Source organism: Microchirus variegatus (assembly GCF_963457635.1).
Source record: "Microchirus variegatus genome assembly, chromosome: 11".
NCBI classification, from domain to species: domain Eukaryota; kingdom Metazoa; phylum Chordata; class Actinopteri; order Pleuronectiformes; family Soleidae; genus Microchirus; species Microchirus variegatus.
Window position 1 is genome coordinate 19,553,613 of NC_139812.1, and position 22,537 is coordinate 19,576,149.

Genomic DNA, 22,537 nt, shown 5'->3' on the forward strand with positions numbered 1-22,537 from the left:
TAGCCAGTAACCTTAAAGTCATTCCACTGGATCACCTGTGCACTTGCTCGTTAGATATCTAATATTATTATTATATATCAAATCAGCCAATCACATGGCAGCAGTTCACTCCTTTTAGGGCACATGTGTCAAACTCAAGGCCCGGGGGGCCAGATGTGGCCCGCCACGTCATTTTATGTGGCCCCACGAGTGGGGTCTTAATAATCTGTGCTAAAATCTGGTCTCGGTCTAGGATGCTTTCAGGCAAACTACATTTCCCACAATGCATGGTGATCGTGCTACCCGCAAAGTGACGGCACCGCCACTAGATCGCATATATATATATATATATTTAATCAATCTTTCAACTTTTGTCAAATTTTTTTTTTTTTTTAATTTTGCGTTTCAACTTTTTTATTTTTTTCCCCCAAAAATGTAATGTTTCAATTTGTGTCTTTGTTTTCAAAAAAAAAATCAACTTTTGTTACATTTTTTTTTATTTTTTTAATTAATGTAATGTTTCATCCAAATCAGGTGTTTTTGGAGCAGGGCAACATGTAACACATTGCATGGCAGTGTTCCCTGGGTTGGTTTTTTGTCATGTTGCACAAGAGCATTATTTCTTTCTTTTTTTAGGACTCATCAGACATCCATATCCACACGCAGGGTGAGTGATCGCATATTTACTGCAACACAAACAGACATTTCGCTCACTGATGGAGGAAGCAAATGAGAGAGGAGGAAGTATACGTGTCCTTCCACTTTATGTATCATCAGCTGAGGTCAGATATGGTAATCAGTTCATGAGGTTCATTAACATGCAAATATATTTTAAAGAGTGTGACACACAGAGCAGGAAAAGTTCCCCCTCAATTTCAGAAACAGCAAAAGACATTAATTACATGTCATTTCTCTCCTGAAGATGCTTTTATCCTCGCTGGAGTTCAGTCCATTCAATAGTTGTGTGTTTTCTTGGCCCGCTCGGCTGCACGGTCGTCTTTCTTTTCTGACAACATTGATATGGGAAGAAAGAAAAAAAAAAATCCCTCCGCTGTGGCCAACAATGTCGACTGAGATATTTGTGTGGATTTCACTTTTGGCAACGATCAGATTGTATGTTCACAAATCTCCCTTCCCAAAGAGTGTCTTTCACAGCCACAGTATCTGCTTTTCCAACAAGCCAGCGTTTTCAGTTTTTACATTACAGTTGTGCTCTGGAAATGAGAAAAAAAAAACAAATTAAAGGCTAAACTTTATGGATTGTGATGCTTTTTGGCCAATTCCTGATTTGAACCAGATTTTCAGAAATGAATTCCTCTTGTCCCAATTACGAAAGACAATTCACTGAGTGTTACCAACAAGTTGGATGGACATCCTTGTCTTTACACCCGGACCCACTTCAGGATTTACCTTTTTAAGATAATCCGTTCCTTCCCTCTAAAACCCTCCCACCCTCCTCACTGTGCCAGTGTTTTCCAGACTCGCACACAGTCAACTCCACAAGTTGTCAACACAGTCGGAGCATATCAGGTTTCTACAGGTCTGCAGTAGTCTCTCTCTCCCTCTCTCTCTCCGTGTGTGTGTGAGTTACTGGAGCGCAGAGCAGTTGCAACTGTCCTTCACACTGTCCAGCCAAGGTGGGTGAGTTGACTGAAAGAAAACATCTAAAGCCTCATTCTGTCGTTTTATTTTTTTGTTGTTTTATTAATCCACTCTTGCACCCTTTGCCTCGACTTGTGATTGAATTCCCAGTCTCATGCTTATGTGTATAGTAAACATCCAAAGGACATTCTGTGTTAGCTCTTGGGGAGTTGTCTTGTTTGCGATTGGAACATTTCCTTCCAACGAAGTGATGGACTTGTTTCTATGATTTTACTGGGTTTATTCGATTTAAAAAAGTAGGAAGCAAGATGTTTTCTGTTAGTTTTGGGAAATTTCCATATATATATACATATATATATATATGTATATATATATATATATATCTCAGGTCTGATCAGGGTACGTGGCGGACAGGGTTGTTTTAGAAGGACAGCAGTGATGCAGGTCTCTGAGGGTAAGGCAGTGTTTACACTGTGAACACGGACCTCAGTCAGACTGGATTAGACATTAGATTAGATGACAGAACCTTTCTCAGTAACTAAATAGGTGTTAGTTTAACATTTAGATTTTTCCAAAAATAGAATTGGCGAAGGATGATGATGATGATGTTGTTGTTATTCTTGCTGGTGGTGTAACTGTAAAGTTGCATTACTGCCTCCTTCTGCTCTTTCCCCTTGCCTCTTCTCCTTCTTTATTCTTTTTTCACAGAAAAGAAGAAGAGAGAAAAGGGGACGAAGAAGGAAGCAGCCATGCAACATTGCGAATGCCATTTCTCTTCGTCTTCGTCCCTTTCCTTTGCCTCTTTTGCTTCCCTTCCAAACTTTCTGAATCCCAAAACGGAATAAAGTAGGATCTTTTCACCGTAAACTGGAAGATATGCAGTATATAGGGAATAAGGAGGCAGTAATGCAACATTCAAATGGCAAACTGCTGTCAAACTCCACCAACAACCATCACAGAAAGTGAAGAAAGAAAAGTTTTGTCTTTTGTTTTAGGTCAGTTGGCCTCCATGATGTTGCATTACTGCAGTCTTATCTTTCCTGTGCCTCTACTCCTTGTCTTCCTCACTTTCTGAACTGTTGTTGCCGTTTACAGCAGAGATAAATATCTGTAATGTTGCATTTCTGTTTTCCCTCTCATCATGAAGACCTCTTCTTCATTGAGTCCGGATGGTGACACCGTTAGTTGTAGTTGAAAGGAAAGTGCGGGGCGTCACTTCCCTTTCATGTCTTTTATATAATCATTTATTTTCTATCACAGAGTTGATATGAAGACGCACTTGACGCCATGCGATGATCAAACCCTGCTCCAACCGTGAACCCTTCAAACATGGGAGAGTTCTGCGAGAGTATGAGGGGTCGGGCGTGGCTGGGCAGCGGTGGAGCGCTCAGAACCGTCGTCGCAGCGATGCTGCTGACACTCTGCCGGTCCCAGACTGTCCCTCAACCGACTTCCTGTACGGCCGGTGATGCTCGACAGAACCTCACTCAGCCCGAGTACAACAACTCGTTGTATCACGACGACTCGATGTATCGGGACTCTGGCTTTGGCTACATGGCGCCTCTGGTTCGATCCTTCCTCCACACTGTCCAGCCGAACCCATTTCCTAAAGGTTGGTATCATGTCCTCATCACTTTGTCCAGCCTCTTTTATAAAACAACCAGGTGCAACCACACTGCTATTTACCATGTTCTGTGCTAGGCCATAAACACTGGGGCAAAGGGACACCATCAGATTTAACCTTTCCTGCCCTCAGGTAATACTATCCACACAAAGAGGCTGAGAGGATTGGTAGATCAATAAGCTAATGGGCATTCTTTTATTCTGCCCTGTCAATCTTTAACCTGTATGCCCCCCCCCTCCCCCCCCTCGCTTTGATGTTTTCAGACTAGTTAGTGTGACTTGTGACTCAGACGCCCCCATACAAACGTCTCTATTGTGCATCTTACTTCCTTTTCGGCACTGGTTTTCAAAAACCAAACACACAGGACAAAAAGAAAAAAAAAAAGATCTGTCAAGTAAATTGAACTAGAAATATGTTCAACATTCCTGTGATTTTTTTAACCCGACAAAGACCAGGAAAACAAACACCACCTGGCCAAAAACGGCACATACTCTATAAGCCCCTGGGGGTTGGGTGTCATGATCAGGTGTTGCTTCACATGGTCAGGTCCAGCTTCCACAATAACGATTCCCTGATCACAATGCCAGGATTCATTGGGCTCAAACTATGAAAGACCGGTAACACAAGTCATCATTTTCACACATGGATTAGTGTCCAGACCGTAACCCCAGTGAGAATTTTTGGGATATGGTGGTGAAGACTTAACACGTCATGTCCGTCATATAAACAAGATCCTGGCCAAAAAAAGTGACTGTTAAAATGTGACATTGCTTACGAGCGCAATCTTACGGCAAATCCGTTTGATAATCGTCATTTCTCACCACGGCAACCCAAGAACAGATGAAAGGCAAATGAGGGTGGCAACCATCTCCATCCATTTGCAGTGATAAAACATGGCAAAAAAAAAATTAAAGGGGACAGATTAAGCAAAAACAACTTTTTAATCATTTAAATACTTATATTTGGGACTCTGGACTATGACTAGGCAAAAGTGTGAAGAAAAGATGACTCAGTCATGTTTTTGTGGTCCTTCTCAGTCTAAGTACAGGAGATAATACATACGATGTTGACTTCTGCACGCAATCTGACGTCACATTGTGCAAATTTCTGGAATTTTTGTATCGCGGAGCTCCGGCTTTGTCCCTGAAAAAATACATGAGTGCAGGCGGAGGAGAGGAAGAGCGGAAGTCTGCAAAGTGTTCTATTCTTGGCAGCACAGTTGCAGCACAGAGTTCTACACAAACTACCAGCCTCAGAGGATTTACGTGTCCAGTGGATACATGTTATATATGACGGCAATGTGCCGGCTAGAGTCGGCAAATGATGGCTTTTCCAAATGCTAACTGCTGTTAGCTGCCGGAGCCTCAGTGACGCTGAAGTAGTTTCCGGTGTCTCATTTGCATTTAAAGAGACGTTATATATATATGCGATTTAAAAGCGAGCGTTCTGAACAGGGCTGTTTTGGCAGGGTGATTGAACTGCTGTGGTGCTTCATCCTTAAGGTATTTTGACCAAAGCATGATACCAGATACCAGAATGACTGAAATTGGACAAAGTATGCAACTGTATTAAGTAGTAGAAAATGCAGTTGGGAATTGCTTATAACTCCAGTTCATTTTCCAGCGCCATACAATTGGCGACGTGAAACATTTAGGGAAACACAGCAAGGAAAAACTAAACTGAAAGCCATGAATGTGTTGATACCAGAAAAGGGTTGAAAGTGGACAAACAAAGAACAGGGAATCGTATTAAAAGCTGGCAGCACTCCCCACTAATAACAGGTCCAAGTGAAACCACAAATGGTGGTTTTTGTTTGAGTTTTTTTGTCTCAGTATATAGATCTTTTCTGAACGTCCCTCTGGTTTCCCAGTAACCACAGGAGATGGAGGTGTCAGATTTCCATTTTTTTTTCCGTTTTTTACAAAGCAAGAGATTAAAATGTTTGTATAAATCACGAGACACAATGTCCTTCAAATGTTGGCCTTTGTACATGGATGAGGATGACTGCGTGCAGGAGTGCAGATAGTAATTATCCATGTCTGGCTCTTAAAAGCTGCGTTTCTGTCTTAATGTAATTTCTTTCTAGACCTGATCCTGAAACAAATCCGTGAATTCTCATTGACAGATTCAGAAAACATCAAGGAAGTAAGTCCATGGAATGAACATACATTCACCAAGATTTTCGTTTCCCAACAGTATTTGTGCCATTTTAGATCTATTACATGTCATCTGGGTGTGTTTTCCTGTGCCCTCAAGGTCATGCTGCACGAAGTGGGCTTCCTGGTATGTGCAATAGTTGGCCTCCTCTACATCATTCTGATGCCCATAATTGGCATGTTCTTGGCGTGCTGCCGCTGCTGTGGCAACTGCGGTGGCGAGATGCACCAGGAGCAGACGCCCTCCATTCACTGTCGCAGACGATGTCTCTACTGGTGCACATTTGCCGTCACAGCCGTCATCCTGTGAGTTTTATTTGTTGGCTGTAATGTTAAAAAAAAAAACAAAAGGGCTGAAGCTCGAGTGTGTGTTACTGGGTCAACATTACCTGCGTGTGTGTGTTTATAGAGCCGGGAACATTTGTATGCTCAAAAGCAATGAAGACCTGAATGTGAGCGTGACTCAGATTCCTACGCAGTTCAACGCAATTATAAGCAACATTGACACGTTCATCAAGTCTATGCCTCCGGTAAGAAAAACAACCCATTGCTGATGAAAGTGCATTGAAGTATACACAAAGGTCAGAATACTGGCTGACATATCAACTCTTTATCGTATTAGTAAGCGCAACTAAAACTGAACAAAGGTGTTGGTGTTTGTTCAGAATGAGTTATTATTGTGAGCTCCATCAATCTTCTTTTGTGTTGGATGCAAACAGACCCCAGTTCTCACTTTCCAGGTTTTTTATTTGTGCTGTGTCAATAAAACGTATATCTTCAGCTACAAGAGAGCGGAAAAAAGGATACATGTTCCACGTGCTTATCCAGAACATACCACGACGTGCATTGCAACCATACCCTAAAACTGCAGTGCGTAACTATTAAATGTTAACAAATGACATTCAATCCAACGCCAAATGAGATCACAATGCAAAGTAAAGAGTAATGGGAATTTTCTTTCTTGACTTCACTTATGCACACTGTTTGTCCTCTGCTTCAATCCAGCAAATTCAGACCGTGGTGGACGAGAGCTTCACAACCATCGACACGATTGCCTCAAACCTTAACAGTAAGTCAAACAATAGAAAAAAGCAGAGTCTGTTCTCATCCCATGATCGACCGTCAACTTTGTGTATGACTTAGACATCGGGCCTCAGTTGGGAGCAGGCATCCAGGAGCGATTCCGTGGAACAATGGACCCACTGCTGGACTCCCTGAGGCAGCTCAACGGAGGTAGGGTGCGTCTGCGTGCTCTGTCCTGTTTCAGTCGGAGCATGTCGATTCTTGTGTCACGTTAGCAGATCAGACGCTGGGATCTGGCTCATTCCTGCGATGTGAAGATACACTGCATTTAAATGCACAGCATGTAATTTTCTCTCAGTCAAACATTACAAAGACTTGTGGCACTTTTCCACCATACAGTTCTAGCACGACTCGGCCCGGCTTGACTTGACTCTACTCCGTTGGTGATACTACCTCCCAAAGCGAGCCGAAACTGAAACTAAACACTGGTCAGAGAGTGTCGTCACAGTCGTGAGCGTGACGTCCGACACAAGAATCCAACCGAAACAATGCAGAACTGTAGATCAGTTAAAAAAAGACTTAAAAATCCTGAAAACATGCATTAGGCTCCGTCCCAATACCTCCCCCTTAAAATTTCCCCTTGGTTTTGAGTGCCCCCAACAGTAAATTCCCCTCGTTGAGGGAAGTGGTAATTAGCGTAGTGAACGCAACGGATGTGCTAACCTACGTCACATGTTGACAATTCTAGCGGTGGAGCGTGCTACTATTTTCATTCAGGAAAAATGCCGGCAGATCCAGCTATTTGTTTTTCTCCGTCCTCGTAAAAGCTATATTACAAATGCGATTGAAATCGGACAAGTCCAGGGTATTCGTGTTCAAGTGAACACCGGTACACACATCCAAAACACTGACAAAACTACCCAGATGTAGCAGAGCTGGCTGGCGGCTGTTTGCCGGGTGCTTCGAGAACGTTTGCCCGTCATGCAGCTCTTGAGTGGCGGGCGTACCCGCCGAGCGCTAGCTAGTTAGCTAGCTGCTTTCATAAATCGTCACTTATTTTCTGACATTAGTGTTCAAAGCTTAACGGTCCTTTGGATGTATATCAAACCAACATATTCCAACACAATTCGACATCGTAACGTGCTTATTTTTGCGAACATATATTAGAACGAAAATGTTCCTCGGTCGATGTGGCCGCAATCTTTGTTGAAAAATATCAGCCGGCTGAATTCGCAAAGCATCATGGGTAATTTCATCTTCCACTTCTTTTTAAGCCGGCATCAGAGCTCACTACATTTTGAGGGTTGATTATAAGGGGAAAATCACATTTCCCCTTGCTCACCCTACACGTGAACGCGCAAAATGTAGGGTTAGGGGAAAAATGTAGGGTTAGGGAAAAAATGTAGGGTTAGGGGGAAAATGTAGGGTTAGGGAAAAAGTGTAGGGTTAGGGAAAAAATGTAGGGTTAGGGGGAAAATGTAGGGTTAGGGAAAAAGTGTAGGGTTAGGGGAAAAATGTAGGGTTAGGGAAAAGGTGTAGGGTTAGGGGGAAAATGTAGGGTTAGGGGAGGTATTGCTACAGGGCCTTCATCTCCAACATTTAGCTAGTGGAATTTCAAAAATCTCAATATTTAACAGGGGAGTCTGGTGTATTTAACGACAGCACTGGCGATCGTGAGCTGAATCACAACCTCTTCAGACTCAGACGGATTCTAATGATTCGGTTACACTGAAAACAACTGCTTTACGAGTCGCTAGTTTGTGTTTTTGTGTTAAACAACGTCACGGCAGTTTCGTGCGATGGCGACCCCGCCCACGTTGAGGAGGTACTATAGTAATGTGTAAAAACAATGTGACTGATACCAGAGTTGAGTCCAGCCGAGTTGTTCCATTATACATTTCTAGCTCTACTATCAGGCTATCATTTATATCGGGGGTCTCAAACTCAAATGACCTGGGGGCCACTGAGTGTCTACTTTGGTCAGTAAGGGGCCGGTGAATAAAAAATAAGACCAACTTTCTGAGTATTAATATTTATGATGATATTTCACATAATTTCACATTAAAAGTGATTGTTTTTAAATTTGGTACGAAAAAAAAAGTTGACAATATAATTGTATTTATGACAGTAATCATCATAGCAGCATAGTAACATAACAGTAATAAAAAACATACAGAAATAACTGATTCAGAGCTGCAACTAACGATTACTTTCGTAACCGATTAATCTGTCGATTATTTTCTCGATTAATCGTTTGGTCCAGAAAATGTCAGAAAGTTATGAAATGTTAAAAAAAATGTTGATCAGTGTTTGTCAAACCTGGAAATGACGATGTTCTCAAATGCCTTGTTTTGTCCACAAACCAAAATGATTCAGTTTTAAGGATTTCTTTGTTAAGCGGAGCAAAGAAATGAAGAAAATATTCACATTTTACAAGCTAAAAGGATCAGAAATCTTGTTTTAATCATTAAAAAAAAGCATCAAAACCGATTAATCGATTATCTAAATAGTTTGGCGATTAATTTAATTAATTCATCGATTAATTGTTTCAGCTCTAAACTCATAAGTCGATATTAATTGGCGGGCCACATGCAATTGATTTGGGGGCCGCCAGTTTGAGACCCCTGATTTATATAAGTTATGTGGAACTTCCATTAAGCTTGCATATGTGTGTTTTTCATTCAGGGGTCACAGACTTCAAGAGTGAAATCGAGAATCTGGGCACATTTTTGACCCAACAAGAGGCCAGCATCACAAACCTGCGGACTGACATCACTAGCGTCAGAGATGGAATCACTGCCACTTTGGATACATGTGGTGTTCCCTGTGATAATATCAGGGGAGGTATAGGGCTCAATGAGCTGACGCTAGGCCCAACCAGCCCTGTAAGTTCACCTCTGTGTGTTCCTGTATGTCATGTGACCTTCTTGTTTTCTTCTTCTTCTTCTTCTTTTTGTATGATGAGCTGGAAAAAAAAAAACGTGAGGGGGGGGAATTAAATTGAGGTTTTTCTGAACACCCGCTCACCTCAAGTCGAGTGTATTATCGTGCCAGGTTTGACAGAACGTCACCGCGACGCAAAGAAACAGAGAGAATCATTGATGCGGTCAAAGCTTCTCTGACGCAGGCTGACACCGTGTGGTTTTTTTGGCTTTCGTCAATCAGTTTATCTCGTTCCTCCTACTCTCCTCCATCTATGGCTCACACAGCACTTCCTATCCTCTCCTAACAGAAAATGGAGAGATACCCTTTCCTTATTTGTCTTTGTCATCAACTCATTTCACTGTGGCTTTGTGGTTCGTGTGCACGTGTTTTGTTTTTCGCTGCCTCCCTCTGTTGAATTAAGGTATAACACGTTGTGTTCACAGACTCCCAGCACCGATGCGTTCGATCAATCGTTGACGCGAATTGACGACATTGATCTGCCGTCAAAAATCGCGCTGGTCAGTGACACGCCCCCCTCTCAACACAGATAGTGCAGTTACTATCTGTGACACATTGTTTTATGTCCATTTCATTTCACTCCATCAGGCAGAAGGCTACTTCAACAGCATCCCACAGACCGTGACCAATGTAAGCAGGGATGCAGTTCAACGTAAGCTCTTCAAATATTATAGTCCTAAGTTTTTTGTGTAAATAGAGCTTAACAGATTTATTAGACCATGACCCCAATGTACGGTTTATGCCACAAGTTTCTGTAAAAGGTCTTTAACCATGAGGATATTTTTAATTAATGCTAAAATATAATTGGCATCCATGAATTTCCTAATTTATCATTAAAATAAAATAAAATAAAATATTAAAGCACGTTATTATTTATTGATTAAAATGTCAAATTAAAGTTATACTTCCAATCCGGCCCCCTGTTAATTTCATGTGGCCCATCACTTGATATTAAGTTATTCCCGTGGTTTCCTTTCATTTCTAAATTCATTTTGTACATAAGCATGTGATGTTATTGTGAACTACATTAGTTCCACAGCAAAACAATCACTTTTATATTCTGTGAAATATGGTCACCAATAACATTATTGGGATATCATTATGGAATATCATATCATGTTAAGCTCATATAGTTGCAGTTGCTTGACCCTAAGGTCATTTGAGTTTGAGACCCCTGCTTCAGGGTGGAACTGTTGATAGTTCCTTGTTTGAGGCTTACATCTAAAGGAGATAGTTCTCTTTTCTGTCCGTGTCCCTAGATTAATAAAAGAAAAACAGAATTTTATTTCACTTTTATTTAACCAGGTAGAACCCATTAAGAGGTCAGCAGCACACGTCATATTAAATATTAAGAGATTTAGGTTTGTTCGACAGCTAAAGGAGAGCCTTTTACTTTGCACGTTTTTTTACGCTTGTCTTAGAAGCCACCGGGGTGCTGGAGAAGGTCAAAACCAAGATCTCAAATGTCACCGGGACCGTCTCCATCTCGGCTTTGACGAACACGATGGATGCTTCGGTTCAGCAGTACGCAGACCAAATCAGTCGCTCCACGAAGTACGCCGAGGACATTAGGTAAAAAATGCAAAAAAAACGCACATGATCACAGGAATAAATGTTCAGTAAATCAATCATCCATCACCCTGTGTGTATGTCTTCTTGTCCAGGTACAAAGTGTGCATTGCTCTGTGCTGCGTAGTGGTCTTGGTGGTGGTGTGTAACGCCCTGGGTCTGCTTCTGGGTCCTCTGGGTCTGACACCCAAAGCGGACCCCACAATGCGCTCCTGCACGGCAGACAGCGGAGGCACCTTCTTCATCATGTGAGCAGTCACATTTGTTGTTGCATGTGTGTAGTCAACTCCTGGGCAGACAAAAAAAAACCGAATAAAACACTTATTTAGGAACACTTTACGTCACAGTACAGTACAAATATGACACTAGTATGATAATAACTTTTAAATAAAGAAGTAATATTATGTCCATACATAGTAACAGCCTGGCAATGACAGACACACACAGACATATGGGAGGATTCATTTCAGCATTTTATTTTATGTGACGGTATTACACTGATGGTAACCCTTGTTACCAAGCTGTTATCTCCATATTATAACATGATATCACTATAATATTATCCGCTCATTACCACACTTTTACCATTGTTATAACCAAGCTGGATAATGCATTAGAAATAAGATAAAACATATTGAGTGTATTACTCTAAAGTGACTTCTTTATTTTAAGAATATTATGCATATCATTATTTTTTAACCTTTTCGTTTTTCTTCGTCAACTGATGTGCTGTATGTAGGGTTTATACATAACTCTTTTACATGAACAGTAAACACGCGAAAACTACACTTAAACACAGAGCTACGTGCTAAAAATGACACAACCCACTAACATGTAAATGCATAACAACTGCGAGCTAAACTACATTGCACACAATAAGGGTTCCAAAAAGGGTTCTTCTACAAGGGCTGAGGTTCTACCTGGAAGCATTTGCTTCTGAAAAACCCTTTCCTGAATAAAGGGTTTTAAAAGGGTTCTAGGTGGAACCCTCCAAAAGTTGGAACCTTTATAAAAAGGTTCTCCTATGAGGCCGAAAAACCTTATATGATTCTACTTAGCACTTTTATTTCTAAGAGTGTATCGTGGCTTTTCTGTAGAAAGTATAAAAACAACACAAATGAACAAGTCGTACAATAATAATAAAACAAAACATTAAAACGGGTAAAAAAAAACAACTTCTCATACTGGGTCGAAAGCCATAGAAGTAAAAATGGGTAAACAAAAACAACTTCTCCTAAGTTCTTTAAAACAAATGTTAGATTGTAATTGTCACTGTGTGTTTTATTTGTGCTTTTGCAGGAGCGCAGGTTTCAGCTTCCTCTTCTCCTGGCTGTTGATGCTACTGGTGCTCGTGCTCTTCCTTTTGGGAGGACACGTCCACACTCTCGTGTGTCGGCCGTGGAGCACGGGACAACTGTTCCAGGTGAACCACGTGCACATATAATATGTGTGCACTGCAGGCATCGAACGCTGGATGTGGTGAAAACACCTTATCGCTTAATGTCGTCGCCTCCTCTCTCCACAGCTAATTGATTCTTCGGGTTTGGTTCCAGACATAGGTCAGATGTTGGGGGTGAAAAGCAAAATCGGCATCACACACATCTACAGGTATGTTCTTTCACTTTGCCTCATACTAAGAGTCCCGCTTTCAAAATAAACTTACTGTGAAGCCTCAAGTGTTGTGAATTTGACCAGTGACATGACAAACAGGCACTTAATAAACAATCACACTGGTGTCCATGACAACAGCAGTGTTTTTATTTTTATTTTTCAAAACAAACATTCAGTTTAGGTTAACTGTCAAATTCCAGCAGCAGAATCTATTTCATATTTAAGTTAATATTTGTTCAGAATAAAAGCTCTGAACTCGATTGGAAATTTTTTTAAGCATTATTCTGATGCTGGCGCGCTAGACACTGGTCTATGATATACTGTATATACATCATTTACACTGTACTTAATTTCATATCCTGTCTCATTGTGTTCACAGAGGCTGTACGGCAAACCAGACTGTGTGGGAAACACTCAAAATGAATGAACTGATAGACCTTGACGAAGTCTTAAATACAGCTGATGTGAGTTCTCTTTACGGTCCTTTTCAACTGTTCATGATGAAAAATGTAACCCGTAACCATGTAACCAGTGTGTGAAGTATATTATACTTCACACACTGGGATAGTGAAATACAGATTGAAGATGGAGAGAGATGAGGTGATTTTTGTTTTCTCTGGTCAAAATTCCTCAGCAGCACTCCGATCACAGACCTTGGTATATACAGGAGAACAGTATTTCTGATTTTCCTCTAAGTACCACCAGAGGACACTCATGTACCACTGGTGGTACAAATACCACAGTTTGAGAACCACAGACTTAAGGTATATACTGTATATACACACTACCGTTCAAAAGTTTGGGGTCACCTATATATTATATATATATATTTTTTTGTGTTTTCCATTAAGTCACACTTTTATTCATCAAAAGAGTTGCAAAATGAATAGAAAATATAGTCAAGACATTGACAAGATTAGGATATAATGATTTGTGCTAACAATAGCCTTCTAACACAATTAGCAAACACAATGTACCATTAGAACACCAGGGAGATGGTTGCTGGAAATGGGCCTCTATACACCTCTGTACATATTCCATATAAAAACAGACGTTTGCAGCTAGAATAGTCGTTTACCACATTAACAATGTATAGAGTGTATTTCTGATTCATTTAATGTTATATTCATTGAATAAATAATAATAAGGACCTTTCTAAGGGACCTAAAACTTTTGTATATGTATATATATATATACATATATATATGTGAATGTGTGTGTGTGTGTGTAAACCAGAAGATCATATGAGCGACTGAACGGAAACTCTTAAAAGGACTTAAAGGGACATTGTGTAGTATTTATGGGTTTATATAACCCAAAATCCACTTTTTTATACATATTATGTGCTCCTGCATTGTCTAGTCGCTGTATAACAGTTTTAGTTTCATTTTCTTAGCGTTTCAAAAAGTCATGTAAAATAACACGGTCGCGGGCCGCGGTCGCATTGCCACTGTTAGCAGCGAGACGCCATGTTTCTGCCGGAGCCTGTAAGGACAAACACGAGAGAACAAATCAAGCGTCTCTTTACTTGTAGCGGAAGTCCCGCCTCCTCTCTCTCCGCTTCGTCTGCTACGGCCGCGGTAGCTCCGCCCTCTCCCTCGCCTCACGAACCTCATCTGCTGACACGGAGAAAGACGACGAGGACGACATTTGATCGGCTGCGGATACCGTAGCGCTCAGGGAAGGGAGGGGGTGAGCAGAGGAGCAGGTCTTTGTTGTAAATTTCAGCCTCTCCTCTAGATGGCACTATAAACTACTTACTTCACCTTTAATAAACATTATGTGGTGTGCGTTTTCTTCTCTCCCTCTCTCCTCTGTTGGTCACTCAGCACGCGGAAGCCATACAGGAGCAGTTTGACAGTATGGACCTTCAGCTGTCCACCACCTCTTTCCTAAGCCCTGAAGTGAGCGACGCCCTCGGCAGCTTCACCATCGATACAAGCGCAATGGACTCTGAAGCTCTCACAGAGCAGGTCAGTGTTTTTTTGTTTTAATCCACAGGATCACGTGCACATCGTTGTATCTCTGTGACTCTGTGTTTCTCGTCTCTCAGATTAACGTCATGTCGGCGCTTAATCTGAATGAAACAGCGGATGAACTTGATGTGGCTGCTAACACCTTAGTGAGTTACAACATTTTGTCAAATAAAGTATTACATTTATTTTGATAGGGATGCACTGATACCGATACTAGTATTGAGTATTTGTCTGATATGAGGTGGATGTATTTGTACAATTATACCTGATACCTGATACTGCTGTGTTCCCACTGCATTTATTCAGCTTTTATTGTCTATTTCTCTAAATTGGAACACAATTTTAAAAACTGATGTCGTCAGATTCATTTTCCCATCAACGCAACCAGCGTCTCGCAATATACTGTCACTTCCTGATTGACTCAAACAACGAAACTGGAGGAAGAAGAAGAAATGTTACAAGAAGAAATCCCCCTCCTCCTCCTAGCTCAGGTTTGGTGTAAAATAAAAATGCAAACCTCCAATGGAATGGAATATTTATCTAGAAACCAAGGAAAGATAGAAAAAAAAAACAAGGAGCAAAATAATGTATCACACTTCATGTCTCAGATTCTTAATTTTGACTGTTTTTGAAATTAGTTAGTTTTAATTAGTTTGAAGAGGGGGTACAAAGTAATCTGTTGTAAAAAGATGCCATTTTTAAAGATGTATTAGGACAGAAGAACAACCATCCCTGAATCAAATACATTCTCCAAGAAAATGTAAAATATATAAAACATAAATAATAATAATAAATATCCCTCATGAGATACATCACATTATTTGTGAGCCAGGAGAGGAAAAACATGAGCAAAATAATGAAAAAAAAAAACAAGAATAAACCCAATAAAAGACTATAGGTTTGATTCACTTAGATGAACAAACTCAACCCAATGAACTAACTTGCAGAGCCGTACGTCCAGCATTGTAAACAAATGAAAAACAAATAAATAAATTATTATGAAATTAATTTACAAAGACGAAAACAAAGCACATTTTCACTTTTTTTTTTTTTTAACTCTAGTTTTTATTTTTGTTTCAGTTGACGAAAATGTTTTGTTCAGTTTTTTAAACCACAGTACGGTGGCTCTGAAGGACAAAACACAACAACATTTCAGAAGACATGATGACACAAAACGGTGTGTTTTGACCTTCAAGGCCACCGTATCTCAGTAAAGCAAAGGGACACGACGTAACCAGACGATCAAGAGATAGAGCGTTGACAGAATACGAACCTTGAGTGCTGGCATTCTCGTACTCGATCTAAATAAAGTTGTACAGCATCAGTGCATCCTTAAAACAGTCTTTTTTATGTATTATATACTTCTGAGTGACTACACTTTTATTTATTTTCTTAGCCTGCGACACCCGCTACCGCTTCAACTGCAGTACGTCTCCGAAATCATGCCAACGAATTGAGGCAGATTCAAGTCAGAATAGAAACAGTCCTCATCCCCCAAATGGTGAGTCTTGGCTGCCATCTCTACACCTGATCACCTCCATTCTGGTTCTGCATTTTTCAACATTGACATTTAACATTTCAACATAAACATCTCCACGTTGCGCTTTTGTCCCTCCCAAGAAACAACTGCGCTCAACTGCGACTGAATTTCCCGCCAAGGCAAGCGAAATGGAGGTGAGTCCAGGGATTCCCACCCAGTACTACTGAGAAGAGAGACTTGTGTCGTCCGCTCGCCCTCTTTCCCTCTTTCTGTGGCTTATTTCTCTCCTCTGGCTCTTGCAGGGATTAATGAGTGCGGTGCTGACTAACGTGGAGGCAGCACAAGTCTTCCTCAACACAAATACCTCACTGATTGTCAAGACCGTGAGTAGAGTCACGAGTTGCATGGATCGGAAAAGGGAGGAGGGGGGGTGGAAAGAAAAGAAAAACAGTGCTCCCTGTGGTTTACAGTATTTATGTCATTTTCTACATTCATTACAGCTCTTTGTGTATTTTAATGGTCCATTACTGCGACCTCTGAAGGGATATTACATATATCACACAATTCTATGTGTAATATCTAGTCATGCGGATAGATAAAGATAAAAACAATCACACAATAGCACACTGGATAGGATTTAAAGTAGAAACGCTTCTCTGACTCTTCTTCTGATTTCCTTCCATGTGAACCCTCGGTTCCCTGGAAAAGTCATTACTTACTTTCCATTGTCACAGTTATCATTTTTCGTTTTTAGAGCGGGGTTTGCTAGTTTTTATTATTTTATATTATTATAATTTTTTTTTGTAAATGTTTAGTTTTAGTTTAGTTTTTTTGTAATATGGAGTATTTGCCAGGTGCAAATTCTCCATATTACCCCGCACATATTATGTCATAAGAAGTATTGCTGTGTCATCAAAAAAGAATGTGATGAACAACCATCCCTGAATCAAATATAACAGTCTACAACAAAATGTGCATCGTAGTTCTGAGGTTAGACGCAGTTAGTGTGCAGTTATAGTAAAAAAAAACAAAATATAGCACATACATTATGTGTATATTTTTATTATTTCTATTTATTTTATTTAAAGCTACTTTTTTTTATTACTTTAACTTGAGTATTTCACGACTCTTTCCACCTCTGGTCACACTTGTATAAGATAACACTTTCAGCACCATATACAATTATATTTTCATTTCCTCTGAATTCCTTCATTGTTGAGGTGGTGAGACAGTCCTGATTCCTCATGACTTCCCACTCTTCAGCGTGAGTGTGGATTTAATTCTCTCTTTCTCTCGATCCTAGGAAAGCAAAGCGTTCTTGGACTGTCAGCTGTCTCACTTGGACAATTACATTGCATGGGCCAAACTCATGGTAATAATAATAATAATAATAATAATGATAATAAGTCTTTGTCTGCACTGGTGTTTGTCACAGTTCTCTTCTTTGAACCCGGTCTGACTGAACTGCATGTTTCTCCCCCGTCAGATCACACGGCAGATGGGAAAGTGTAAACCTCTGGCAGAGATTGTGGACTTCTTGGAGGTCATCCTCTGCTCATACCTGTTGGGGCCTCTGGTGAGTTCCCGTCACCTTCTGCTAACCTCAACCCTTTAACACCTAAGACTCAAAATATTTTCACCCTAAAAGGGCCGGAAAATGTCCCGTGAGTTAAAGGTGCCATATGTAAGAATGTGGCCAAAAATGGTTGCTACGCTCAAATTCAAAATACCGAGGTCTTTTAGGTTTAGTTTTTTTTCTGACGTAACTGGCAACCCGTGGTTGCCTGGGCTGCTGAGACTCTACTGGCTGCAATGATTGGTAGATGGCGGTAGGTGGCGCCACATGCCAAAACATGATTTCAAAACATAAACATGAGTTGCAGTCTGCAAAATATATATTTTTTTAATGCAAATATTTTGTCTGTACTGTTGTTGTTGGTGAGTTCAGTTTGGTATATGAACATTATTCCTGAGTCTCTCACATTTGATTTTGATTTTATGGCCAGTTGCTTTAGATTTATTACATAATGCACCTTTAAGATCTTTTGCCCATTTTTCCAGAATAACTTTCAATATCTGGCATGTATGCATGTTAAAATAGTGTATTAAAGCTCACATAGAGTGGTCCTGTTGCACATATATGTTAGTTATGGAGGTCTACTTACATACATTAACATGTTTTTATGGTCAATAACCTCCTAGTTGCTGTAAACGAGCAGATAGAAATCCTCTTTTCTGACGGTTTCCCAGCCGCAAGATTTGAGACTCAACTCTTTCACCCAGAAGACAGAGTCTTGTGATCGGCCAGTATATTCAGCACACCCGCTCTCAGAAGCGCAGCTCCCCCCTCTGGAACGGTGGATGCACTGCTTCTCATTATCAAAACATTGTTTTAACGATGTTTAAGAGTCAGACCCAGAGTCAGAAGACGCTCGTGAAACACCTCCACAACGGGCGTTATTCTCGGTTCAATGTACGCAACCGGATGTGCCCGGACTAGTGCCCGGAACAGGGCGATCTGCTGTTCCGGAGAACCGGTGTTTACGTAACCGGACCGGGTTTTTCCAAAGATCTCGCTGGGCCCGAGATTACAATAAAACACAGCGTTCTCAACAGTGGCTGAACTGTTTGTTTAGAAACTCCAGGGCTTCATAAACAAGGTAATGACACAGATACACACTTAAAAAACAGCATTAATTGGAACCCCCGATCTAGGTCCGCGTTAACAATTTAGAATGAAGAAAAAAAACGTAGTTTTACATGAACACCAGATAATTTTGCGTGTTCAATTTGAAATTTGAAGTGTAAAACATTTTAAAATAAATATTTGTTAAGAGTTTTTGTCCAGGTTTTTCTCCAACTATCTCCTCTCTGGTGACGCTGATTTGCCAGCGTCTTGCAACAGCGCGAGTGAAATTACCGTAATAACCACATCTCGGCTTTCAGAAACCTTTGGAATTTTTTCCGATAGCACAATCCCGGTTAGCACAATTACGCTAATGCAAAACGTGTCGTCTGCGACACACTCGGTGTTAAAGGGTTAACAGACACAGAAGAAGGTGTCGAGCAGGAAACGACTTGTTTCTCAAATGGCTACAAATCCAATTGTTTTTTGTGAATTCTGTTCTAAATAAACTCACTCTTTGTTCCTCTCGCTCTCTCTAGAATGGGTTCTGGTGCAGTCTGGGCTGGTGCCTTTTGTTCCTTATCCCCAGCATCATATTCTCTATCAAACTCGCCAAGTACTACAGGAAAATGAAAGTTTCTGATGTCTATGAGTAAGAAGGAAAAGAAAAAATGCACTCATTCACTTGAGCCATAAACACACATTCACTATGTGCACATAATATGCAAGAATCACAACAGGTTTATTCCCCTTTATAGAAATGTTATAAATGCTTTATTATAAGGCTATTACTAAGGGTTTCTAAACACCAGGAGACTGCATTGATTAAGTCTCACTGTAGTTCAAAACACATTTAACAATCGCGAATCATCATCATAAATAAATAGTGGTGTGTTTTTTTTCCACTTTGCAACAAGGCATTTATAAATGTTGGCAATGTTCATGAGAAATAGATCCTACAAATGAAATGAATAGATTCATGCAGGTGTGTTATAACATCCCATTAAGACGTCACAAAGTGTTAATAACCTTAATACTCGGTGTGACGTGGTGCACGTTTTGACCGCTGTAGCCTGCCAACGCTGGTGTCTCTGTTTCAGTGACGACGACATCGCATCGCACAAACTAGACATGAGCCCAAACGAGAATGAGCTGAACGTCCGAGACGCACAGTACTTGGAAGAGCACATGCAACCGTGGCCTCCCCACCAACCACACACTGAAGCGCAGATGTGACACACCAGCGTAAAAAAAGTTCACTCACACTGTTCACTGCATAGAAAACGTGAGGCTGAGGCAAGGGAAAAGGTAATATGTATATGTTTATATATATAGCGCTTTTTCTCATCTTGATGACGACTCAAAGCTGCTTTGCACGTCAGTTTGGCCGCTCACACTCACATTCGCTCGCACTTTTCATACATTCACACGCAAGGAGCTAGCGGAGCTGGGAATTGAACCCACAACCAGGGACGCCAGCTACGATAGAAGACTGAAAGGGAAGAAGAGGTTTTTATTCATCTGTACGTCAGTCACTGCCTTCACTGACAGCATTGGTCGGGATCAGGGCTGCAACTATCGATTATTTTCATAATCTCGATCAGTCGAGTACTTGTTTGGCCGGTAAAATGTCAGAAAATGTTTTATTCACTGTCGATTATCACAATAGTTGATGATTCATTTAGTAGTCGATTAATAAGCGAACGATCGTTGCAGCCCTAGTCGTGATACATCTCCTACATCCACGCTGTGTCTTTGAATGTGAACTCAGGGCATTAGGGAATCGTCAGGGACTTCAAATTTGAATATTTATTTTTGTATCTTTTATATGTGTTTGATGTACAAACCTGCTATTAGATTCTAATAATAATAATAAATAATTTATTAGTGTGAAGATGATTTTTTTTTTTTTAGTTATGTCTTAAAGGAAAACAATAGAATTAAGCTCGAGAGACCAAAATGAGAGCAGAGACCAAATTATACTGCACTAATGATGAGAGACCTTATTTTTTTTAGGCACATACATTTCTACCCTTTGTTTTGTCTGTGTGACAAATTACTGAGCTCCATACTGTTACGATTTCAAAACATGCGTCTTATTTTTGTAAACGTTGTGTTTGATATAACGTGTTTTGCTACGTTTTCTGTGAATTATTAAATGAATGAATAAATAAATAAATAAATAAATACAAATAGAAAAAAAATGTCCTGGACGAGTGCTGCTTCGCATGTTTCCACCGTTTGCCTGCAGCACAAGTGGAATCTCTGTTTGTCCGCACAAAGCGCGGAAAATGCTTTTTCACGCGGAAATCTTCTTGCGACAGAATCCCCCAAGTTGATCCCCTATAGAATCTAACATCGCAGCCGATGCCCTTCACGTCAGATCGGTCGCTTGTGAGCGTGAAGTCCGTAGACAGAGCACACAGATGTCCCACATACACTCAGAAAAATAGAATATCTTTATTGACACGACACAAGGACTAGACACAAAGAGATGGTCGCTTTTTGCCGCACAAAGCAATATAAATAGTACAACCCTTACAAAAAAAAAAAGGGGGGGGAAATTCTCTGCTGTTGGTGAAGAATGAAATCGAGAACTTCTGCCGGCCGACAAGTTTTTATTTTCGTCGCAAGGAATATAGGTCAATCTTCACAGGAGTGATCCTGGCTGGAGAAAGACCCTGAGCAAAGTGAACCCTCCACATTTATACCTGAGCAACTCCCCTTTTGCATTCCTCCAGTAGACAAAGAGTCTGCCATTTTATGCGGTGTTTTCACACCTCTTTGTCTACTGTAGGTATCAGGGAGCCGACACCCTGCGGACGTTACAGGAAGGTGTCAGTTCAGGCTAGACACAATACACAATATACAATACACTACACACAAAGGACCTGGTATGGTATAGGGTGATGGGCAGTTGTATCTCTGAGACAGAGAAATTGAATTTACCATTACACAACCCTTACAAAATAAAAAATAGGGGGATAAAATAGGTGGAGAGGCAGATTTAAGCTTTTCTCATTTAACCTTGATTTCTTTGTTGGCCAAACTACAACAAACATTGTCATTTCTGTCATTATGTAACATAGTAGCTTTACAAATTAAACGGCAGGCGGTAAAAAACACAGAATTCACAAAAAACATCAATGACAACATGAAAATACCAATTAAAAAAACACAAGAATAATTAAAAAAAAGATTAAAAACTGTCATCACACTACTGGGTATTAAAAGCCATTCTGAATAAATATGTTTTAAAGGTGAAGTAAGTAGTTTATAGTGCCATCTAGAGGAGAAGCTGAAATTTACAACAAAGAACTGCTCCTCTGCTCACCCCCTCCCTTCCCTGAGCGCTACGGTATCCGCAATGTCGCAAATGTCAAATGTCGTCCTCGTCGTCTTTCTCCGTGTCAGCAGATGAGGTTCGTGAGGCGAGGGAGAGGGCGAGCTACGTAGCAGACGAAGCGGAGAGAGTGGAGGCGGGACTTCCGCTACAAGTAAAGAGACGCTTGATTTGTTTTCTCGCGTTTGTCCTTACAGGCTCCGGTAGAAACATGGCGTCTCACTGCTAACAGTGGCTATGCAACTGCGGCCTGCGACCAAGTGTTTTTACATGACTTTTTGAAACACTACGAAAATGAAACAAAAACTATTATACAGCGACAAGACATTGCAGGAGCACATAATATGTATAAAAAAGTGGATTTTGGATTATATAAACCCAGAAATACTACACATTGGCCCTTTAAGTTTGGATTTAAAAAGGCCCAGGTCAGTGATAACACAAATCTCAGGGGGGAGGAGCTTATTCCAGAATCTGGCGCTGTTTATATCTTGACCTGGGCTAAAATTCCAGTTAAATGGATCTGGGGCGAGACTGTTAAGTGCTTTGAAAACAAACCTTAAAAGTTTGAATTCTAAAAGGCACACATGAAGTCAATGGAGAGA

General features: G+C 40.6%; 1 protein-coding gene across 2 annotated transcripts; it reads left to right on the plus strand.

Annotated features, from left to right (window-relative positions):
- Positions 1 to 1,565: 1,565 nt before the first annotated feature.
- Positions 1,566 to 20,673, plus strand: prom2 (prominin 2). 2 transcript variants are annotated; one of them, XM_083897894.1, is made up of 24 exons: positions 1,566 to 1,620; positions 2,842 to 3,193; positions 5,292 to 5,350; positions 5,462 to 5,667; positions 5,771 to 5,891; positions 6,367 to 6,430; positions 6,505 to 6,594; positions 9,070 to 9,269; positions 9,753 to 9,827; positions 9,916 to 9,979; positions 10,749 to 10,899; positions 10,992 to 11,144; positions 12,196 to 12,319; positions 12,422 to 12,504; positions 12,887 to 12,971; positions 14,337 to 14,480; positions 14,561 to 14,629; positions 15,880 to 15,984; positions 16,104 to 16,157; positions 16,266 to 16,346; positions 17,267 to 17,335; positions 17,450 to 17,539; positions 19,129 to 19,241; positions 19,690 to 20,673. In XM_083897894.1, the coding sequence occupies exons 2-24, from the start codon at positions 2,911 to 2,913 to the stop codon at positions 19,823 to 19,825; spliced, it is 2,619 nt and encodes an 872-aa protein (XP_083754020.1). In that variant the 5' UTR covers positions 1,566 to 1,620; positions 2,842 to 2,910; the 3' UTR covers positions 19,826 to 20,673. The 2 variants fall into 2 exon arrangements, with proteins under 2 accessions (XP_083754020.1, XP_083754019.1); XM_083897893.1 differs by having other exon boundaries at positions 1,570 to 1,616.
- Positions 20,674 to 22,537: the final 1,864 nt, after the last annotated feature.